This window comes from Lissotriton vulgaris, chromosome 6 (genome assembly GCF_964263255.1).
Source record: "Lissotriton vulgaris chromosome 6, aLisVul1.2, whole genome shotgun sequence".
In the NCBI taxonomy this organism is placed as follows: Eukaryota; Metazoa; Chordata; class Amphibia; order Caudata; family Salamandridae; genus Lissotriton; species Lissotriton vulgaris.
In genome coordinates, this window is record NC_141694.1 from 141,010,750 (window position 1) to 141,035,172 (window position 24,423).

The following is a 24,423-nucleotide window of genomic DNA, read 5'->3' on the forward strand; positions in this document are numbered from 1 at the left end:
GGAGTAAGATCAAGGAAGACACATGATGCAATAAAATACATTGAGGTGCAGCGCAAGAAGACACATGATGCCTAAAACATTCAGAGGTGCAGCGCAGGGAAAAGGAAGACACATGATGCCTAAAAACATTCAGAGGTGCCAGAACAATACAATAGCGCAAGAATCACATGATGCCTAAAAACATTCAGAGGTGCAGGAATAATACATGATGCAAGAAAACACATTCAGAGGTGCAATAACCATACAATTGCGCAAAACTTACATAAGCCACCACCTGTGGCAGTCCCTAGGCCAACTGGCCTTGTTGGGGCTAAGACGCCCTGTGTCCAGAATGTCAGGGCGCGTTGCCAGGCAGCGCCAGTCAAAAGTAAAAGCCTAAACGTGGCAGGTGCCCACTACTTGCTGGCCACCTGGGCAATCCCAAGACCTAAACGGTGCAGCTGCCCACTAATTGCTGGGCAGCTGGGAATCATCAAACTGCGACAGGGTCCTCACTGACCTTTAGGCGCAAACTGCGCCCACGCTCGAGTCACAGGCTCTGAAGACACACGTTGGAGCCACACAGGCTCTGACCATACACATATCCAAACGTTGGAGCCACACAGGCTCTTAAAAACAAATATGGCCCCTCTGAGCCACACAGGCTCTCTAAACAATGATGCCCCCACGTTGGAATCCCCCCTCTGGGGACTTGTGATCCAAAGGAATGCCTGTCGAAGCACTCAGGCCCCTAAAACAATCATGGGCCTTCTGGACCCCCACTGGGGCCTCTCTAAACATACGTAGCCCCCTCTGAGCCACACAGGCTCCCTAAACAATTCTGCCCCTACGTTGGAGCCTTGCAGGGCTCAAAATAACAATGGGGACTGGCCTCGAGCCTCTCTGGGCTCGAACATTCAGGTGTGCCCCATCTCTCCTGCGGAGCAGCCCGCTGTCAACCGGGGCCGCTCTGAACATCATGCAGCTGCCTCGCACTCACCGGGATGGCGGGGACTCTCTGGCGCTGCTCCTCAGGGGCCGCGGGTGGGACTTCTCTTGCAGCGCGGGCTCTCTTCTTCTCCGGTCTCCCTGTCAATCACGGGAGACCGGCAACATCGCCCACTGCACCAGCAGGGCTCTCCCCGGCCCCCCGGGAGCCCCGCAATGGCCACCTCGCTCGCCTTCTCTCTCTCCTCAGGCTGCCACATCACCGCGGGGCTCTCCCGTCCTCATGGGAGCCCCGCGAAAGCTCACGCCGGCCTCCACTATCCTCGGGCACATCTTCGGTCTCCCTCCATAGCATGGGAGACCGGCAACGAAACGAAAGATTTCCCCAGGCAGGGGGAAGCGGAAGTTGCCTCAAACAGGCTCCGCCCACGTCACCAAAGGATCTCCCTGGCTTCCTGTCTCGCAGGGCCGCCAATGGCAGCGCGTCCTTGGGCAGGGAGGCGGGCTCAGCACCTCCTCACACGACCTCCGGGCCGGCGGCGGTGAATCAAACACGGGGCAATGCCGGGTGGGCACCGGCCTAAGATAATTAAATAAAAACGGGGTGGCACCCGTAAATTGAGTAAATAAACGAAAAATAAAGCGCTCCCAAGCGCTACCACAGCAGGATAAAGCGCTCCTAACGCTAACGGCAGAAATAGAGCGCCACCAGGCGCTAGGGGTGAGAGCAAAGCACTCCCAGCGCTAGGGACAAGTAAGGGTCCACAAGTCCAGCAACAGCAGGGATACAGGGCAAAGCAAAAGTCCCCCAGAAGTCCTCCATGGTCCTCCAGGCATCCAGGGGCTGGGCAGGGCCCAGGGATTCCCCTGGGCCCAAGCAGCAGCACGCCCCTGGCAGATTCAAGTTAGAAACAAGAACAAATTGGAAGGGGACACAGCCCCTTCTTATACAGGGAAAATTCTTTGAAGTCTTTGTGCAGGCAGTGTGAGAACCAGCTAGAACTGGTTATAAGGAAGTCCCTTCAGTATTAGGGACAGAGGTGACAGTCGCCCAGCGGGGGGGTGGAGCCAGCATTGTGGTCAGGCAGGCACAGCCCTTAACTATCAGGTGCCATCTCCTCCCACTTCCCTGGCAGCAGATGCTGCCTTTCATCCATGGGCTGACTCAGACAACCTCCTGGGCTCTCCAGCCCCTGTCACCCTCAAACCAGACAGTCAATCCACAAGCAGGCCCAGGCACTCCTGGACCAGGCTCACCAGCCAATCACACGCCAGACACAAATTACACAAATATGCCAACTTCTAAAAGTGTCACTTCTAGACTAGACACAATCATGCCGCATATACCATTAAGCAGCATTCAATCTCACGAGTTCTCTCATACCAAACTCGCCCCTGCACTCCCCACACATCAGGAGCTACCATGGGCATACATATTCCCCATTCATTCCTATGGGAGGGCAGGTCACTCACCACACATACAGAGAGCTCAAGCACTTTACACTGTACCACAGTGAAAAAGTGCGCAGAGGCCTAAAATCACCCCACCAGGTTCTAGAAACAGGCTAGGAAATGCAAAAAGTCTCGGGGTGAACCTGCCAAAAGGGCCAGGTCCAACAGTGTCCTTTCGTCCTTTCAATGTAGTGCATCACTGCCCTTCTTGCGTCTCGAGTGTGGAGTGCTCTCTCAGCCACTGTAGTGGGGTTTTGGAAGAAACTAGGGATCAGAATACTTTGAACAATGTGGAACCTTGACACCACCTTCGGCATGAAGTGCGGGTCCGTTCTCATTACGACCATGTCACTGTGTATCTGAATGTAGGGTTCCTGTAGTGTTAGAGCCTGCAGTTGGCTCACTCTCCGTAGTGATGTGATTGCTACCAGAAAGGCTGTTTTCATAGTCAGCATTTGCAGTGATGCTTTGTGGATAGCTCGAAAGGTGCTTTCATGAGCTCTGTCAGTACTACATTCAGGTTCGAAGCCGGTGGCGGCATTCTTTTTGGTGGCGCTATTCTTTTAGCCCCCTCCAAGAATCTTTTCACGACTTGAGATGTGAAGAAGCTTCTCCCTGTTTCTCCTCTTGTGTATGCCACAATCGCTGCCAGGTGTACCCTTAGCGAGGATGAGCTTATTTTAGCCTTTATTAGGTGCGTGAGGTACCTTAGCACCGTAGATTCCCTGGTCAGTTTTCTGTGTAGTTTTTTCTTGCAACACCACTGAGTGAATCTTTTCCATTTTTCCCCATAGCACTTGCGTGTGCTGGGTCTTCTTGCCTCTCGCAGCACCCTCAGAGTGCTCTCTTGTAGTTTTAGATGTGCGAACTCTAAGTCCTCAGGAGCCAGGCTGAGAGGTTGAGGCTCTACGGCTCTGGGTGTAGAACTTCTCAGTTTTCCATAGTGAGTAGGTCTCTTCTTTTTGAGAACTTGTGGGGGGGCCCCTGCGCCATCTCCATTATCCGAGAGTACCAGGTCTGCCTGGCCCATTGTGCTGCCACCAGGATCAGCGTCCTGTTGCTTGTAATGCATTTGTTCAGAACCCTGGGGATCAATGGTATTGGGGGAAAAGCGTAGGCAAATGTTTTTGACCAGCTTATCCACAGGGCATTCCCCTGTGATAGTGCCTCTGGTTGCCTGGATGCAAAGTATTGGCATTTTGCATTCCGGCATGTTGCAAATAGGTCTATTGTCGGAGTGCCCCACCTCCTGAATAGTTTCTCTGTCTCCTGTATATTGAGTTCCCACTCGTGGGATGCTGAAGTCTGCCTGCTGAGCCAATCGCTTCTACGTTGTCCTTCCCTGGCAGGTGTATGGCTAGCAGGTCTATTGTGTGTGGTATTGCCTATCTCCAGATTTCCTGTGCCAAGCTTGACAGGGGGAATGATTGAGTTCCCCCTTGTTTGTTTATGTAAAACATTGTTGTGGTGTTGTCTGTTTGTATCGGCACCTTCTGGCTGTACAGGTGTTTCTGGAAGGCCTTGAGTGCTAGCAACACTGTTTTCAGCTCCAGGTAATTGATGTGTCTGACCGCATCTGTAGGGCTCCACAGGCCCCTCACTCTGAGCTTGTTCATGTGTGCGCCCCATCCCTTCTGGGATGAGTCTGTGGTGATGTCACTGTTGGGTCCGGTGGTGTTAGAGGTTTCCCTACTGTTATCTTTTCCTTGGTCACCACCTTATTTCTTCCTGCACCCTGTGCGTTACAACCACTAGATCCTCCCAACTTTCTGTAGCTTGTGACCATTGCGGTTGTAGCCACTCTTGGAGCGGTCTTATCTGTAGGCGTACATTGGGGACCAGGTGTATGCACGACGCCATCATCCCAAAGATCTTGCTCACTGCCCTCACTGTCAGAGCTCGCCCCTTCTGGTAGTGACGTTTCTGCCTCAGTAGGCTGAGTGTTCTCTTTTCGCCTGGTGACACCCTGCATTGGACGGTGTCGATTTGAGCACTCAAGAAGATCTTCACCTGCTCCGGTTCCATTGAGCATTTTCCCTGTTGGATGGAGAAACCCAGGCCTGTTAGCGTTCTCGTGACTTGCTGTGCGTGATCTTTGCATGTCCTGTAAGAGCTTGCCTTTACGAGCCAGTCGTCGAGGTAGGGGTACACGTGTATCCCCTCCCTTCGCAGATGCGCTGCCACTGCCGCAAGGCATTTGGTAAACACCCTTGGTGCGGATTTTAGACCGAAGAACAGGGTTGTGAATTGGTAGTGATCGTTGTTCACTGTGAACCTTAGCATGTGCTTGTGCTGCCTGTTCATGGGGATGTGCAGGTACGCATCCTCGAGGTCTATGGTGGACAAGAAGTCCCCGGCCTTTATCTGTGGAATGACTTCTTGCAGGGACCTCATCTTGAATTTTTGGGTCTTAACATATTTGTTTAGGAACCGTAGGTCCAGGATGGGTCTTAGGCTTTCGTCCACTTTTGGTACCAGGAAGTAGTTTGAGTACACTCCTCTGTTCCGTTCTTTGAATGGGACCGTTTCGATGGGCTCTTTGAGGAGTAGTTCTTGGGCTTCCTTTTGGAGCAGTCGCAGCGCTGTTCGAGTGCTCTCTTCTCTTTGGCTTTCTGTTTGGTGGATTCTTTAGTAGCTCTATGCAGTATCCGAACTGCATGATGTTCAGTATCCACTTGTCTGTGGTGATTTTTCTCCACTCCTGGAGAAAAAATCTTAGCCTGCCTCCGACTGGAGTTATATGATCTTTTGTGTCTTGTCCGTGTATCCCTCTCCTCTTTGTTTTTCCGTGCTCTTCCCCCGGAGGGTTCGAGTGGGTGAGCACCTTTTCTTGTGTGCAGTCACTTAGAGGGGGGTTGTTCACCGCCTCTTCTCTGTCCTCGTCAGTTTCCTCTTGATCAAAAGAACTGGCCCCTGTTCTGGTAGTTCCAGTTTTGCCTCTGCTGGCCCTGGTGACCTTGGTGGTCACTCTGTTGTCCCTGGTGGAACGCCTGGTGTGATTCTCCTCGCTGGTTTCCACCTCTGACGTTTGGCCTCTGCGTAGGAGTGTCCCTTCTCATCCCCCTGAATTGCAGGGCCCCCATGGACCTTGCCGTCTTGTTGTCCTTCTTCAGTTGTGTGAGCTTCTCATCAACTGGGGATCCGAACAGTGTTTCACCATTGAAGGGTGTGTTCAGGATGTTGTTCTGCACCTCAGCTTTGAAGCCTGATATCCTGAGCCACGCTTGCCTTCTCTCTGTGATGCCTATAGCCATCAATCTGCTGGATGTTTCAGCCCCATCCAAGGCTGTCTTCAGGCATGAGTTTGCAATGCTTTTCCCTTCTTCCACAAGGTGTGATGCCCTTTCACGGTATTGTTCCGGGAGGTGCTTGAGCAATTGCCCCATCTCATCCCAATGTTGGTATTGATGTCTGTTTAGGAGGGTGTTTGAGTTTGCCATCCGCCAGTGCGTTGCGGCTTTCTCTCTATTTTCCTCCCGGTTACGTCCATCTTCCTGCTTCCTTGTCAGGTGGAGGCCCAGATGTTGTTGGGACGTTGGCCCTTCTTGACCCCTTGATATAAGCCGGGTCCTGTGAGGAGAATTTGTATTTCTTTTCCGTCCTAGGCGTTACTGATCTGCATGTAGCCGGGTCCTTGAAGGCTTCCTTCCCCCGGTCTATGATACTTTTCAGCATGGGAAGGAATTGGATTCTTGTCTGTGTGGGGAGCACTGTTTCCAGCAGGAAATCTGCTTTTGGCTTTTCCTCCTCTAGCTTAACCCCATAAGCTGCTGCTGCCTTCCTAACGACCTCGTTGTATGCCCGATGTCATCCGGTGGCGAAGGCCTCGAAGGATATGTCTCCACCGCCTCCTCCGGGTTTTCGGCCTCGATGTCCTGCCAATCCTGGTCTTGGGCCGTCGAGGAACCCGAGCCGTAGCTGGACTGCTGGTCCCCGTAATCACCCTCTGTATAATAGAGGTCCTCTTCCTCTTCGTGCTCCGAGAGCTCCGGAGTTTTCGGCGTCTCTTCGACGTCGAACTCCTCCTGCTCTGTCACCTCAGCGACGGACGTTGCCAGCCTCGAGGGAATCTTGTAACTTCTCATTTTTTGCGTTGAAGTCTTTCTTTCTCTGGAGGATGTTCTCCATTTCGGCCTCAAGCCTTCTTTTCTTTCTCAGCATCTCTGCGGCCTGGTCGTCGTCGAGCGTTTCGGCCGCTCTCGTCGACGTTGAAGCTTTCTTCAGCTCCTTTTCCTTAGAAGTCGAAGACCCTTTTTTCGGGGGCTTGCTTCGACGACCTTTGCTTTTCGCCGGTCTTCGGCCTCCAGGAGTCCTTGTCTAAGGATCCGCTGGGCTCTTTTTCATGCAGCTTCGGCCGTCGAACTTTTCGGCGCCGGTGCTCCTTTCGAGGCTTTGGGCTCTGCCTTTCGAGAGTCCGCTTCTGGCTTTCGAGGCCCTGTGGGGGTTTTCGGGGTCGTAGACTCTCCTACCTTGTCAGGCGTGTTCTTATCGGTCTCTGCGAACGTGAAGTCATCTGGACCTTCGGCGATGTTGTCCTCGTCGTCGGTGGAGAGGCCCAGTTCGTAAAGCGTCGGGGCCTGGCCATTGTCCTGCATCGTGTGATGAGCTATCCTCTGCTTCTCTCAAACTCGGAGTGTCTTCGGCTTGAAGACTGAGCAGGCGTTGCAGTCTCTGCTCTCGTGGTCGATAGGTAGGCAGAGGTTGCAGACCGGGTGCTGGTCCTTCTGCGCCAACTTGTGGTGCCAGTTTTTGCAGAATTTAAATGGAGTCTTTTACATCCCTGCGCTCAGGGGGCCCCCTGTATGAGCATTCCTCCAAGGACGTCGATGTTCTTCTCTTTCTTTGTCGTCTCGTCTCTGATGGTCTCCTTCTCCCAATCTTTTCCGGTCTTTACCATCGAATAGTAGTTGTATTTTCTCCTTTTTCCCTCCAAAACTTCTGGAGCTTCACGCGACCATCCAGACCCAACGGCGGAAAAAAGAATCTGAAGATGGCGCCCAAGGGTGGTAGCTTCCGACGGAAGCATGCAGACATCACCGAAGGTACACCAGAAGGTGGGACGTCGACGCCCACCTGGGCTACGAAAAAAAAAAAAAAAAGAGAGAAAAAAAAGACTACGATTCCGGACCCAACCACCAGATTGCAGATTATGCACAGCATAGTGAATCCAGAAAGAATCACGCTGCAAAACTGTACTCCTCATTGTCACCTTCCCCTGTTTCCACATCTGAGTATGTGGGCGAGATAGGAGCAGTGTCTTGGCCATGTGGTGAGATAGGTTCAACAAGAAGAGGTGATGTAGCAGAATCCTTCTTTTTTAATGGAATTTTATATGACTCCATAGGGTGTTCAGGGGCGATCTTTCGTTTGTAAATAGAAAGTCTACCCGTGTCTGCGTCGATGAATTGCCTCGACTGCACTTCAAGCGGAGGCTGTTGATGCTTTGTGACCAATTCCGCAGTTGCAGGCTTCGGCCCCGTGGACACCTTCTTGGTCGCTTCGACGGCTGTTCTAGGGGCGAAGGCCTTAGGTACCACTTTCGGCGGCAGTGTGACCTGGATGGGTGCAGACGATTTTTGAGGTTTACTGATAGGTTTAGGTGGTGGAGTATCCTTCGGTCCGACAGTAGAATACTTCTCTTTAATGCGTTTCAGCGATTCAGACACCTGCTTCGAGAAGGAGGCGGACGGCTGTGTCGACTCGACGGGTTCCTTCGAGCCACTGCCAGGCGTGGACTCTAGGTTCGTACCGCTCCCAGCCTTGTCTGGTCGACGCGTAGGATCGAGAACCTTCTGAGCTCCGAGTCCTTTGTCTGTGTCGACGGCCTTCGGCGCCGACTTCTTCGGGTCGACGACCTTGACCAGTTTCTTCGGTGTCCCAGTCTTTATCTCGACACCCTTTAGCGACCTCACCGGGTCGATAACACTTTTTTGCTTCGTCGGTGCCGACAGTTCAGAGGTCTTCGAGCCGACCGAAGTAATACGCACTTTTGGTTTCGATTTTGCTTCCAGTGCTTTCGGTTGTGTAGACACTGATGCTTTCTCTTTCGGTTTCGATTGGTCAACCAGTGGCTCGGTAGAAATGTCCGTAGCTGGGCCATGAGGCGAGGCTGTAGAACCAAGTGTACGATCTCGGGTAAGGCCATGTGGCGATCCCTCAACCTGAGCCTTATTGAGTGTTTTGGTCTCGGCCCCCGTACCAACGCTTGGGCCTAGCTCCTCGCTCGAGCTATCTTCCACGGCCCTAAAGGCCACATCGTCGTCTCCTACCTCGTCGACGTCGTCTTCATTATCGACCATCTCAACATCAGCGTCGTAACTGGAGTCGATCTCCGATGTGGGATCAGACAGGTTCTCTCGAACGACCTGCTCGACTCCCTCATCCTCCTCGGTATCGAAAATGTTCACCGAGTCAGGTGCCGTCTGCTTGGCCCCCTTGCGCGCTGCACGTCGAAGTAGAATCGTCTTCTTGGAGGGGAAACAAGAACAAGCCATACAGCTGGCTTCATCGTGATCCGGAGACAGGCACTTGTTGCACACCGGGTGGACATCGATGTGAGGATATTTGGAGTTGCAAACAGGACATCTCTTGAACGGGCTCCGTTCCATAATGGTTCGTCAGTAAGGCCTCTGGCGTCGACCGGGCCTTCAGCGCCGAAAAGCCACGAGGCTCCTCTGGACGTCCGGCTCGGGAACAGAGCTGGAACAAGAACTGGGCACCGATCGCAAGACAATACCGACGATAACTAAAGGCCTTTTGGCCAAAAGGAAAGTATTTTATCGATTCCGAACCTGAGTTTACAAATATGCATCCGAACCCAATGGCGGAAAAAAACAATCTGAGGATGGAGTGGATGCCCATGCACACTGTAGTCCAGGGGAGGAGCCACCTATCTCGTAATACTTCGAAGACTCTTCCAGGACAACAATGTGCAATCATCCGGACCCAACACTAGGCGGCGATCTATGCACAGATATGAATTCAGCAGCCCACATGCCTCGAACCCTTATTAACCTTTGTTTTAGCAGGGTTGTGATTAGTATTACAAGGCTCTACTCTCTCACCTATTTCTAATAGCTTAGTCCTTTTATACACAGCGCGACGTCCCTGGTTCCCCAAACGGGCATCGTGGCTAGCACTAAGCACGGCCGGAGCGCGGCCGGGGGCAGACGGGCTTGCCTCCGGCGCGCTTGCATTGCCCGGATTAAATAGGTAGCACGCGTGTCTGGCCCAGCCACTAGTGCGCTCTGCAAAATAGCGCCCTCGAGTGGCACCTCCTCACCCAAGATGACGCTGAAGCACCCGGACAGACAGAAGATCCCGCTCTAATCAGCGGTGTGTGCAATCATTTTTTAAACGCAAGTATGCTGCAATTTTAAAAACAGTAATAATTTTGGTGCAACGAAAGTTTATTTTTTTTTAAACAGACTACAGGTCAAAGGACGATTTTAAACTTCCCTTAGAAAACGTTCTGTTCCTCCAAACAGCAGCCCAAGCGCTAGCGTATCTACACTCACACATGCCTCAACCATTTGTTACCGAAGGGTAATTACGTTTTTCGAATGATGTAGATTCCTCACCTCTTAAATACATTCTCAAGCAATAATACCAGGAGATGGAGGGCTTAATGTAATGTTACACTATGAAATCCTAAAGATCAGATGAAATGCCCATCCCTTCTAACCTCTGAATCAAGATAATAATGCTTGGCAAAGGTGTGAAAGGATGACCAAGTAGCACCTTTGCAAATGTCCCCTATTAAAATTCCCCTGGCAAGAGTAGATGTTGAAACTTTGGCCCTCGTAGGGAGTGCCCCAATACCCTCTAGTGGCTCCTAATGACCCATTATGTGGTTGATCTCAATACAGGTGATAATCCATCTGGATAAAGTACTTTTCTGCACAGTTTTATGCTTTTTGTCGCACACATATCCGATGAAGATCGTGTCACCCACATGAAATCCCTTTATGCAGTCCTCTCCTCCTCCTTTGTGAGATGACATGAGGGGTAAAAAGGAAGGGCTTATGGTCTAATTACTTGAATGGAACAGGTTCACTACCTTAGCAAGGAAAGCAGCTCACTCATTTGCTCGCTTCCTATTAAATTGCTTTATTTCCTCTTCTTGTGCTGTCCCTCCCCTGGGGTATAGCTACATCACTATTCTTTTGACTGGATGACTTGTATCTGTAGGACGCTGGCTTTTTATGGGGTTGTGCCCATATAAGGGCACACCATGCATAAAGTACAGACGAACCTTATAGGTTTATGGGGCTTAAATGAATAATCCCAAGTGCTCTATTTGTAGTAGTGTGGTCAAGCACCTTAGGCTTATCAGAGGGTATTGTTAAGCATTGGTTGTACACACAGTCAATAAATGAGATACACACTCGAATAAAATCTGAGATCAATTTAGAAAAATAAAAGATTTTTATATCATTTGAGACACAGAGATCAATATCAGGTAAGTACTTTCGAAGTTATGATTTTTTACAGTAGACAAAAAAACTTGAATAAGCCTGAGCCTCAAAAGCGGTAATTTATTCTATGGTAGAAACATATGCTGTATACCTGTGGGTTCTGCAAGTTGCAAACGATTTTAGGGGAGCCTTTCAGGACTTAGGGTACTTAGATGCAAAGAACCACCAGCAGTTCGGGTTAACCTGCCCTAGGGTGTCCGGGTGCACAGGAGCTGATTGCAATGGTAGCCTTGAACGCTATACGCTAAAGTAAATAGAAGGAGTGCCTGCAGGAACAAGCATTGAAAATGCAATAGGTCTCGCCTTTGATTAAGTTAAAGCCATTTGCTTTGCTAATGGTATTGTATAGTAAAGCAAATTTATAACTTAATAAAATGCAAGACCTATTTTTCCCCCATTTCGCCTGTTAAATGGTTTGCTTTCTTGGATACCTCAGGGAGAAGTTTTATTTTGCCTGGCCTACTACGAAGATACCTATAAAAGATCAGAGCAAAACTATTAAATGATAAAAGAACAACACAATTCTCACCTCCATTACATTTTGGAAACTGAAATTATAAACTGAATGTGTGTAGTCATTATCTATTGCGCTAGAGCCGTGGCATAATATAAAAGTTAAAAGCCAAATGAGAAGACTGTTTCTTCCCACTGCACATGTGGCACTTTCATAAATTACAAACTGATAAAGTTGACTGCTAAGCAAGTCACTATGTAGTGCCTGTATCTAATTGAGACTCAGAGTACCTGTCACCAATTGTTTTCAAATTAGTCTAGTGGAGCTCTTGTTTCTGTGCTTGTCACTGATTGAGGCACTGTATCATAGATGGGATGATGTGTTTCTGTGTGTGCACAGGGTTATGACAGAAGGAAAGTAACTGATGTACCAAAGCCATTAGTGAGTGCCCATACAATCCGAGGTGGCGAACATGTGTAACTCCACTTGGGTAACACTGCCTGAACGAGACTGCAGAAAAACGTAGTGTAGTCTCGACTACGATTCAGAAGGTGAGGTAATAACGAATGAGTTTGCTACTAACGTGTAAGAAGGGGAAGTTCAACAATCCTGGTCAGTCTACAGGTGAAAGAACTCCAACTGTACTGGGGGATCTGGGAAAGAGTGAGACGAGATGGCTGTGCGTGGACGCAACGTTTGAGGTTTCACTGATGCATACATGCCAACAGAACGGATTCAAGAGGGAGACCACTAATTTTTTTAAAGCCAAAATGGTTTTAACTGCTTCCCACCTAAATTGCATGTGCTTCTTTAGAAGTCAATTGAGAAAATGCATATCCGATCATTTTTTCTCTCAAATCTCCCACTTTCCTGTTCTGAGATGTCGGCAATATTCTGAAGTCCATGGAGACTAGCGCTGCAACTCAAAAGTGCATGACAAAAATGAAGGCTATTCCTTGGCTGCATATATAAATGTAAGACGTCAGCCTGAACAAAGGCGAGGGAGATTAATAAATGGAATGCGGTGTATGATAACATTGTGAACGACTGTGAACCCATTTAAGCCTGCTACATTAAAAGTCCTAAATTGGGTGGTTTAATTCTCTGAATTTTTATAGAAAAAAAACTGATTCAGAATAGCAATAAAAATGCTCTACAGAGTTAAACAAGGTGGAAACATGTATTGTGATAAAGTTCATACATTTAGTAAATCTATAAACAAAACTTTGGATGGCTATTTTCAGGACCTCAATCACACAATGATAAACACATTTTACTGATAGGAACCAAAGAAAACATTTTAATTGATTACTGTCCATCATCACAGATGTTAAAAATTCTAAATATCTACGAGATTATGCACACAAATCAACCCGCCCGAATTAGGCAGGAGAGTCCCAGACCTAGGCCTTACTTTCCGTCTCCAGACGGAGGGTTTTTAAAAATACTCTGTCTCGCTTTCAGCTCTTAGCGGCTCAATACACGACAACAGTAAGAATCTTGTTACATACTGTTGACATGCTACGAATCTAGGAGGGGGCTCGTGACTGTATCGCACTATAAGTCTTGCACTTGGTTGAAATCGGGACCTGCCCCGGAAAAGACATCTCACTCGACCCGGAAGAAACTGAGCATTCTGTCTCGAAAAAGGTCACTTGATGTTACCCGGAAGGGATTTTTCTGTTGCGTTTGGGTCGGTATTCTAGAACTGAGCTTCTTCCGATTGTGATTTAGATTTTCGTTTTTGATTGAGGTGAATCTCAGACAGTATAGTACTGCCAAAAGCCATACAATGGCACAGGCATATGTAAGTTTATGTATTAAAGAAAGACAAAAGCAGCCAGCAGACAAAGCACAACTGTGGCCCGACAGCGGCTTGTAAGCAGCCTGGAGAGGACACTTGGGGCGATTGTGTCAGCAATGTAGCCGAGTATGCGTTGTGTTGTTGTCAGGCCTGGGAGATGCATGGAAGTGGCATATCAGTAGTCTACGACCAGGGTGTCAGGAGGTGACAGTGAGTTTACCAAATGGGAGTGGGAACAAGCGGTCACAAGGCAGCCGCGGCACCCGCGCTTTGCTTATAACATTTTAAAAGTAAAGCGCGGGGGCCGCGATTATACCAACAGTAAAGAAATAGAAAAAAAAACAATTTCTTTCATTTTGGTATAATAGCGGCACCGCCACGATGTAGACTTTCCTCTTTTTGCCATCCCACTGGGACGGGCTTGGCCTGACTTCCTTGTGGCGTAAAAGGTTTATTATCTTCTTTATGGGGCCATCTGTTTGGACCCATAAAGAAGATGACAAACCTTTTACGTCACAAGGAAGTCAGGCCAAGCCCGTCCAAGTAGGACGGACAAAAAAGAGAGATGAGGACGCTCTTTCCCAATGGCTGGCCACCGTTTAGCATGAACGGTGACGCAAGCCAATGGGAAAGAGGGGCGGGGCTTAAAGCCCACTAGTGAAATATCCCAATAGCACTAAATCTCGCCAGTGAGACTGTGCATGTGCGCAGTCTTACACTAGGCTTCGACCATAAAAGGCTGCAAGTGGGGACAAGTCAGGCAGAACCCACAAGTGAACCCAGCACACGAGGGTCAGGTACCCATTTGGTTTCAGTGGCCCCGGGCTGGGGGGCTAGAGTGCAGAGGGGTTTTGTTCTGCAGGCCACAGGAGTTAGAGGCTCTCAATTCTTGGGTGGCCTGGAGAGAGGAAGAAAACAGGGGAGGTGGGCCACTTTTGATGAAGCCCTCATGGACCCTTAAGTCACTCATCAGTAGGTCGCTGTCCAGACTGGATATGAAACAAGCCTTGGTTACTGAAAACGCTTAAGAACCCTGGGTAATCAATCAATCAAACAAATTTGTATAGGGCGCTACTCACCCGCTAGGGTCTCAAGGCGCTGGGAGGGGGGGGTCGCTACAGCTCGAACAGCCAGGTCTTGAGTTGTTTCCTGAAGGAGAGATGGTCCTGGGTCAGCCGCAGGTGAGTGGGGAGGGAGTTCCATGTCTTGGCCGCCAGGTAGGAGAAGGATCTTCCTCCGGCGGGGGCTCTGCAAATTCGTGGGACGGTGGCGAGGGCGAGGCTGGCGGATTGGAGCTGGCGGGTGGGTGTGTAGAATGTGAGGCGGCTGTTGAGTTATTTGGGGCCCATGTCGTGGAGAGCCTTGTGTGCATGGGTGAGGAGTCTGAACGTGATCCTCCTGCTGACAGGGAGCCAGTGCAGGCCTTTCAGATGGGCAGAGATGTGGCTGTGACGGGGGATGTCCAGGATTAGTCGTGCCGAGGCGTTCTGTATGCGCTGGAGTCTTTTCTGGAGTTTGTCTGTGGTTCCAGCGTAGAGGGTGTTTCCGTCGTCCAGACGGCTTGTGATGAGGGCTTGGGTGACCGTCTTCCTGGTTTCGGTGGGGATTCACCGGAAGATCTTTCGGAGCATGCGCAGGGTGTTGAAACAGGATGACGAGACTGCGTTGACTTGCTTGGTCATCGTGAGGGAGGAGTCCAGGATGAAGCCCAGGTTGCGTGCATGGTCCGTTGGCTTGGGGGCGCTGCCCAGGGCAGGAGGCCACCAGGAGTCATCCCAGGCAGAAGGGGATGGTCCCAGGATGAGGACTTCCGTCTTGTCTGAGTTCAGTTTGACGGCTGAGCTTCATCCATTCCGCGACGTCTCTCATTCCTTCCTGGAGGCTGGCTTTGGCAGTGGCAGTGTCATTGGTGAGGGAGAGGATTAGCTGGGTGTCGTCGGCGTAGGAGATGATGTTAAGGTTGTTTTGGCGTACGATGGCTGTGAGGGGGCTTATGTAGACGTTGAAGAGGGTGGGGCTGAGCGAGGATCCTTGCGGAACGCCGCAGATGACTTCGGTGGCCGCGGATCAGAACGGGGGGAGTCGGACTTTCTGGGTTCTTCTGGCGAGGAACGAGATGATCCACTCCAAGGCCGTACCTTGGATTCCGGTGTTGCTGAGGCGCTGTATCAGGGTGCGGTGGCATAAGGTGTCGAAGGCCGCTGAGAGATCCAGGAGGATGAGGGCAGCTGTTTCCCCGTTGTCGAGCAGGGACCTGATGTCGTCGGTAGTTGCGATGAGGGCGGTCTCGGTGCTGTGGTTTGCTCGTAAACCGGACTGATAGGGGTCGAGGGATCCGTTTGTCTCGAGGAAGGCGGAGAGTTGTTTGTTGACGATCTTCTCGATGACTTTGGCAGGAAAAGGGAGGAGCGAGATGGGGCGGAAGTTCTTGAGGTCCGTGGGGTCCGCGGTGGGTTTCTTCAGGAGGGCGCTGAGCTCGGCATGTTTCCAGCTCTCCCGGAAGGTGGTGGATGCGAAGGAGCTGTTAATGATGTCCCGAAGTTGGGGTGCGATGATGGAGTCGGCTTGGTTAAAGATGTGGTGTGGGCATGGGTCGGTGGGGGAGCCGGAGTGGATGGTGTTCATCGTGCGGGTGGTGTCTCCGGTGTTGACAGAGGTCCAGGTGCAGAGGGTGGTGGTTGGGTGCGCTGGTTCGGTGGTTGGGCGCGTGGTCTGTGCTGTTGTGTATGTCGGTGATCTTGCGGTGAAAGAACGAGGTGAGTGAGTCACAGAGGTCTTGAGAGGGTGTGATGTCGTTGTTGCAGGCGCTGGGTTGGGGAGCTCTTTAACGATGCTGAAGAGTTCCTTGCTGTTGTGGGTGTTGTTGCCCAGTCGTTCTTTGAATGTTGTCCTTTTGGTGGTGCGGATCAGTTGGTGGCGTTCTTGAGGGCTGTCATGTTTTCTGTTGTCTGGTTGTGGCGCCAGTCTTTCTCGAGGGTGCGGCAGGTTTTCTTCTAGTTTTAGAGGTCATTGGTGAACCACGAGGCTTTTTTGCTGCCGGGTCTGCTGGGTGGGTTCTTCAGTGGTGCGAGGTCATCGGCGCAGTTGGTGAGCCACTGTGTGAGGTTGCGGCTGCTTCGTTAGGGTCCGTCGTGTTGGTGGGAGGGTTCTGGCTGAGGGAGGTGGTGAGCTGGTCGGCGGTGATCTTATTCCAGCTCCTGCGGGGAACCTGTTGCGGGTGGTGGTGGGTCATGGTTCTCCTGAAGTTGAAGTGGACGGAGCTGTGATCTGTCCAGTGGAGTCCGGTGGAGTGGCTGAAGGAGATGTGCTTGGTGGAGGAGAAGATGGGGTCAAGCGTGTGGCCGGCGTAGTGGGTGGGGGTGTTCACAAGTTGCTTGAGTCCGAGGTTGGCGAGGTTGTCCAGCAGGGTGGTGGTGTTGCTGTCATTGTTGTTCTCCAGGTGGAAGTTGAGGTCCCCTAGGAGGATGTAGTCTGAGGTAAGGGCATGCGGGCTGACTAAGTCTGCGATGGCTTCACTGAATTGTGTGCGTGGTCCCGGGGGTCTGTAGATGAGAGTGCCTCTGAGGGTAGTCTTGGGGTCGGTGTGTATCTGGAAGTGAAGGTGCTCGGCGGCGGTGAGGGTGTCGTCGGAGTTGGTCGTGATTCGGATGGTGTTCCTGTGGACGATGGTGAAGCATCCTACGGTTTTGTTGACACGGTCCCTTCCGGGTGATCTTGTAGCCATCCGGGATGGCTATGGCGATGTCGGGGGCTGAGGAGGCGTTCATCCAGGTTTCTGTGGGGAAGGCGACGTCTGGTGATGTTGTGTCGAGGAGGTTCCAGAGTTCGGCTGCGTGCCTGTGGACGGAGCGGGTCTTGAGCAGAATGCACCTGAGGTGACTGTTGCTGGTGCTAGACTTGGTGGGTGCCGGGCCGGGTCGGAGGCAGGTGAATTTGCAGGATTGGCAGGTGCAGCCGTGGGTGCGTTTTGGGGTGGCTCGGTAGCAGGCGGGGTTCTGGCCGGTGTTGAGTGCATTGAGGTTGGAGGCGTCGTACGTCCGTCGGTGAGCTGGCCTCGTTGAGGGCCAGGGGTCCTGGCGCTGGGCGCAGACGGGCTTGCCTTTGGCGTGCCCACTGCGCGTAAGCGTGGACTACGCCATAAATGGCGAGGTAGGAGGGAGGATCAGCTGTGAGGTGGAAGCTGGGTGGGGAGTGGGAAGGGTACAGCAGGAAAAAGAGGCGGGCCCTCAGGGGAGCAGCGGCAGGGGGGAGGCGCGGGGGGCCCTGGGGACAGGGGCAGGTCACAACTTTCCCGACAGCGCTATGAATGCGGGTATTGGAGATGGGTGGCTTCTGGAGGCCCTGGCAGCGGGGTGGCGAATGGGAAGCGTACAGAAGGAAAAAGGGGCAGGGCCGCAAGGGAGCAGCAGCAGGAGGTGAGACCAGCGGGAAAACGGTCCTAAGGGCGGTGAAACAGTGGGAAAGTAGTGGCAACAACAGGGCAGAATACAGATTCAGTCACAGAATGAACAGGAAAATACAGTTAAAACAAACACCTCGGCGAACTCGCAGTGGCAGCGGAGGAGACCGGGCGCACTCAGAGGGAGCCACGCGGTGCGAGGAGCGATCGCCCCGGGGGACAGGGTCAGGTCACAACTCTCCACCACGCGGACAGCGCTATAAATGGCCGGTGGGAGGGAGGATCAGCAGGGAGGTGGGAGCTGGGTGGCGAGTGGGAAGGGTACAGAAGGAAACAGGCCCGCAGGGGAGCAGCGGCAGGGAGCGGGGGAGGGGGAGTTTGGGGGGCTCTGGGGACAGGGTCAGGTCACAACTCTCCGCCGCGCGGACAGCGCTATGAATGCGGGTATTGGAGATGGTGGCTTCTGGAGGCCCTGGCATCTCCAATCTTGGCTGTGAGACTGATCTGACCTCATAGAGCAACTAAGACCTCTTTCTTTAGTGCTGCTCCCCAGCTAGTCAGAGCCCGCAGCTGCAGGGGGATGGATCCTCCTCCCCAAGGGAGATGCCAACTGGTTGTCGAAGTGTTGGTCAGTCCTCCAAGAATTGGAGAGGGTGCCCAGATTTTGAATGAGCCGGGTCTTTGCAATTGTTGAGGTTACAGCAGGTATAGTGAGGCTATTTGGGAAAATCCCTATTCTATAATAATAGAGGTTCCAGCAGTTAGGCAGGGTTTTGGGCAAGGTTAGTGGTCAGTCCTCAATTCTCACAGTGACTGCACTTCTTTTGCCCTCTTCAATTCTCAAGAAGTCAAATCTAAGTTCCAGGTGTCAGGGGGATCCCTAAATACTAAATTTAGGGGTGTGTATGGTAATAGCCACTGGGCAACTTACTCCTGGGGTGACTACATCCCCCATATGTCCACTTCCTGTGGCAAGTAGGCATATTTCTGACCCAGAATTCATAGTTGTACCAAAAATAAGATGGTGAAACCCTTAATCTAATGTCCACTCCAGGCTGCCCACCTTACGGGTGTGCCCAGCATGTAAGGGTGACATGCCTTCTGACCAGCTAATTTTCCCATCTGCTCTGGTGCCAAATGGGCCCCAGAGCAAGGGGTGGAGTTCCCCAGGACTGGGGGAAGCCAGGGCCCCATATCAAAGGCGGCAGAGGCCTTAACGCCTCTCGCCTTGACATGCTGATTCACTAGCCATCTACCTGAAGGGGTATGAACACCTTCCTCCAGAGAAGGCATTGTTTCTGGCCTCCGAGAGTGCGGGCTCACCTCCAGGGGCTTAGAAACCGGTCTGTTGTGGCAAGCTGGACATTACCAGCCAGCAAGCACACTAAAGGACTAGCAGGATTTCAGGGGCACCCCTAAGATGCCCTTTGGGTGCTTGTCACCATAAATCTGATACTGGCATCAGTATAGATTTATTGATATGAGGTGTTTGATACCAAGCACAATAGTTTTTAGTACAGCTATTATGTAATTGGGTAACTCGCAATGACTAGTGCCCAGTACATACATTTAAAATGGCTGTCTGATCACTTGCACTGCTATAGAAATGAAACTGGGCATCACAGGGGCATATCTGCTCATGCAGATATGTCTTCAGGTGTATCATAATGCATCCTGCCTCAGGGCTCTTGAGGTCTGCTGTATGGGGTGACTTACATAGAATATATGCAGTGTGTGGGCGTTACACATAGGGAATGTGCAATGCCATGTTTTCAAAAGGGCTAGTGCCCTTTCACGCATCCTGCAGTGGCAGAATGCATGGGGGCATAATATATGCTGCAGGCCATAGGGACACTCTTCAGTACCCATGCCCTGAGTATTATAGATACGTTTTACCAGGGTCCTACAAGGGTGATAAAGTGCTTGCCAACTGGGTTACAGTTGAACAGGGGTTTGTTTAGGGAAAGAACACTGGGGTGGTTTAGCAGGCTTTAGTGCACTGTCAGTCGAAAAACCAGCATCTAGTAGTTCAAATGGGGGGAAAAAGTGAGGAGACAGCTACAAAGATAGCCAGCTCCTACAGTATCCTTTCGCTGCTCACCTTAATGGAACTACCTTTTTCCTTCAGAACTTCATGGGAGTACATGGGCTGTCTCGCTCCCTCGTGTGGTGCTACTCCACTCAAATACCAAGCCCCAACATGTTCTGTGTCGCACTTCCCATTCCACCTCACTTCATCCGTTGCTTCACCTCTCCTTGACCAGTTTTCTTTTGCTTTGTATGTTTTAACACCCCACCAGCAACAAGCTCCTCCATTACTCCCCACGCTCCCATTCTACTCCATGTTGACTTCTAACCCCACACGCTCCTCATTAGCAATTCCAGTGTCAGCCTTTTTTGCTCCCAGATTCCTCCTTTTACAAAATGTGCTTCCACAATGCATTTTTACATTTATGAACACCTTCCTCCAGAGCAGGCATCGTTTCTGGCCTCCGAGAGTGTGGGCTCACCTCCAGGGGGTCAGAAACCCATCTGTGGTGGCAGGCTGGGCAGTACCAGTCAGTAAGCACATTAAAGGGCCAGCAGGTTTTCTGGGGGCGTCATCATGTTGGAACATGTAAATAAAAAAATTAAGAAAAGGGTGGCAGTGTCATATCATATGTGATGGTTACACAGGCACCTATCCTGGTGGTGTGGTGTGGCTCACTGGTTAGAGGCGGCAGACCCGGGAGCAGAAGTCGGCCGGGACCAGGGTTCAATTCCCGACGCGGCAGGGTCGTGGACTTTGGTCAGCGGACTCGATAATTCTCGCTTTGGTGCCTACTCTAATCAGGGGTCCCACTCGGCAACTCTGGGCATCAGCTTGCCTAATCTCCACAACGGCCCCTCCAACGCCGGGGATGCTTGGCTCCACCTTGGGGACTCCCAGCAGGGACCATCCCACAGGGAAAGCCAGGACGGGTTCCCCATCGTTACACAGTGCCAGGAAACCTCCGGGTAACAGTGCGCTTTACAAGCTCAAACATAATAATTATATCATCAGACAGGGCAACCACAGCATCATGATGCATGTGCACACACACTTCATTATGCTGACCAGCACAGGTAAAAAGCAATGGCAAAGCTAAAAGGTCTACACAGGCTGCCACAAGACTACACCTACTGGCTTTGCCATTGCTTGTTAGAAATACTGACAAACTTGTTAGGACTTCAATTCAGTGACTCCAGCTCCCCCAAACTCCAAGTAGCCATAGTAGCTGAGGCATCAAACTCCACTCCTAAAATTTTGTTATACAGCTGTGAATGAACTCCAGCATACCTGTAGGCATAGTCACAGGTTCTTCCTTTAGCAGAGGGGCAGCATTGTTCACCACCACGGATGCACTCACAGGTGTGACAGATGTAAGTGGGAAGAGGCGGTCCTGTCTCTTGAACTTAAACTTCTTCAGGTAGGGGACTTCCTGGAATTCCTAAAGAGCAATGGAATTTTTAAGTCAGTGCCACAGAACATACAGGATAAACTATACAATTATAGTAATCGGTGTTCTTCATAGGGCTCGCTCTAAAATTTATAAAAGTGTAATGTCTCGAAGCGTATGCAGAATCCTGGGACAAACCTTTGTAAAATAGCATATATTCAAATTACAAAAAAGTTAGTAGGAGCAAGACACCAGCCGATCAGCGAGTCAAATAAAGTTAAGTCAACCCTTAACTTATCAAACGCAACCCCAACACCAGTTATACCTCGAAATGGGAGCCCGTAGCTTGCATTGCTGGCTCTGCTGCTCTGCTCATGCTGGTCGACTAGCATGAACAGCTGAGACAGACATATTGTGTTCTTCGTGAACAATCAAGTCAATTTGCCAAGGTAGATGAAGTCCACCTTGCCTTGAAGTCCTCCATTCAAGTCATCATCTTCAGACCTATTCTCCCACAGATAACACAATTACCATCGTTTAACTAAACAAGCAAGGATGGGATGAGATCTGGAATTCTCTACCAAGAACCTCAATTTATTTGGATGTGGGAGCGGAATAGCTGGCACCCCCATTCTGAAGAATACAAGGGCGTTAAGCGGAGTCGCCATCGGCTGGTACAACAGAACTGGGTCTTAAACGATTAAGTACTCTCTGCAATGTTATATTTGGGAAGCTGGATAGCTTACCTTTTTGCTACAAAAGAAAACAAACAATGTCTCTCTTAAGCCTTCGGGTTCCTAGAAACCAGAGTCGCTGGGAAATTCTCTTTTCCTAAGTTGGTTGAAAGGATTTCTATATTTCTCCCAAACTCTTTTCCTCCCCAAGGTGATTGCCTATTCAGAGCAAAACAAGTCAAAGGAGATTATAGGATTCTTATTGCTACAAATGGATCACAGCTGTGGTATCTAAACTGCCAGACAAGGGGCCCCAGTTCTGGGGTCTGGTACAGAGCTAACCTTCAGAAACTCTGGTTTCAATAAATGTTACTGGAGAGGATAAAAATCACTACCGTCAGTTGCATCCCTTGGTAGTTAATTGCCCTGAGCTTTAACACTCTCAAACACAACTTTGGTCAAACTACTCTCTTTTGTGTACTTTGAGCTTAGGTTCCAACTTATTTAAAAAAAAAAAGCCATACTTAACAATATCACTTTGGTGGACAGCTTGAGGAAGGTCAGCATTATAGAGGATATGTTTGGTTTCTGCGACTTTAATAATATTTAGCAGGACACCCGGGTAACAGCAGCAAATTTGCTTTCTTTGCACTCTTGAAGGATGAAAGCAAAGGCTGAAACTGTAATTGCGCTAGCTGAACTCTCGACTTTCAGATCAATGCAAAAATCTTTTGGGAGCATGTGAGGAAGGGCAGGGTCTGGAGACTAAACATCATAATGGCAACATAACGCGATGGAGTCCTAACCGACCTGATGAGGGCGAAGACGCCGATATGTCAGAGACTCTTTTCCCCGCCTCAGCTGCCGCAATAACTAAGACTCTTTTCCCCGCCCCAAAGCGCGCCGAACTTGAACCGGAACTGGTTTTCCCGGGAGGTTACCTCCACGAACAGGCCAATCGGAGAGCCTGCACCAAGGTCACGACGAGCAGAAAAACCCGGAAGAAACAACTATCGGCGCGCCTACTGAAACCGGACCTGCAACGCCGAGCGGAGGCGCCGACAGCATCAAGGACATCACCGACGGAGTTCAGGACGCCGCTAAAGGAGCCAAGGACGCCACCATCACGCAGAAGGACAAGGAGGAGCCTCCATTGGAAGAACCAGAGGATCCTGACATCTGGTCGGAAGACTGGTGGACCCCGGGGGACACGCACGAGCCGCCACAACTCAGGAGAGTTGTGGCAGACAGCTGTACGTAGCGGATACCTCGCGCTTATGGGGGGGGGGGGGAACTGTGGTGGGAGAGATGGGAGGCAGGGAGGGAAACGGGCACTGTTGTTTATTGTTATCCTTCTGTCCCTCTAGCATACAATCCCCTTTTCCTTTATGCCTCGCCTGACAGACGTGTAAATAATCACTTATAAAGAGACAGACTACCCCCTCCTTCACCGTTTCTATTTGACCTTGCACACGGTGTGGTGACGGACTCAGTAAACTTCCCCAAAACAGAACCAAACAGTGACCGCTGTTCTCTTTTCTTTTGAGTGACTTAGGCACCCCGAGGAAAACCGCCCACAGAGGAAATCACGAATCCTGGGACCACCTGACACCATACCGGAAGACGACCCCTGGAAAATACCGTTTTGGACTTTTTTGGTTGTTATTCTCCAAAGACTCTTACTACATAATACACCTTATTCACTAAGGGTCTTACCCAACCTAAATAAAACCTACACTATTCACCCCATACGGCCTCCTCGCTCCTGTTTCCGACCTTCCCTCCGACATTTGAGGTCAGAAGTGGGATCGGAGGAAATGGAGGCCGTAGTTAAAAAAAATTTAAAAAAATGGAGGAAGGCCACGATTGTCTTGAGAAAATTATGGCCCAATTCCTAGAAACCGCAGAAAGTGAGAGATAAGCATTACACAAAGCCCTTGCAGGACAAAGCCAAACGCAGGAAACCACCATAGGCAAACTCGCAGATGTATTGGGGCAACCTAGAGGTTATTCTGCCCCTCCCTCTGTAGTAGTGCAGAAATATGTGGCGGGAGAGGATCTAGATTTCTTTCTGTCAAATTTTGAGAGACTTGCCCGTGCAGCCCATTGGCGTTAGGATAGGTGGGGACAATATTTAGGACCCCTTCTTTCTGGGGATCTCAAAGCCGCCTACCAGGCCGCCAATCCTCTTGGGAATACCCCTTATCCAGAAATAAAAAAAATGTATACTAGAACGAATGGTCATTGACAACGAGACGTATAGGATGCGGCTCCGTCAAATAAAAGAAGGACCGCAACCCCAGGGCTTTGTGTTATCATATAAAGGACATTGCTGCCGATGGCTCAAACCCCTAACGTCAACGAAGGAGGTCATTACTCGAGAAAATATACCTGGAACAATTTCTTAGTTCCCTACACCCACCCATCCAAAAATGGATACGGCAACATACAGACCTAAATTTAGAAAAAGCGGTAGAAGTAGCAGCTGCCTACTTTCGAGCACAAGAAGTACAAAAGGGAAAAGAAGATGGTACTTGGAAACAACCTAGGGGTCATTTAGCAAGGAATCCTCGACCACCTAAGTTACAAAGGAAACCTGAGACTGTAACAATAGTCCCCAATCCTGTAATGCCTGTACCCCGACCAGCCCCTCCTTTGGGACCTCAATGCTACCACTGTGGTACCTTTGGTCATATAGCCAGAGTATGCCCCCAAAAAGAAGAACCCATAAAAATCGGGTATGTGAGAACTCTGTATTGTCAAACAGAAGGGGACCCAGCTCAATTTCACAGACAGATCGCCATTAACGGGGAGCCA

The 24,423-nt window shown here is 50.6% G+C and overlaps 1 protein-coding gene across 1 annotated transcript in view; it reads right to left on the reverse strand.

The window, feature by feature from the left end:
- The window catches only part of PARP1 (poly(ADP-ribose) polymerase 1), a 461,510-nt gene that overhangs the window by 226,243 nt on the left and 210,844 nt on the right, over positions 1 to 24,423 (reverse strand). Inside the window, exon 8 of the mRNA XM_086926179.1 lies at positions 20,833 to 20,983. Coding sequence (XP_086782305.1) covers positions 20,833 to 20,983 — 151 coding nt within the window. The remainder of the gene's footprint in view (positions 1 to 20,832; positions 20,984 to 24,423) is intronic.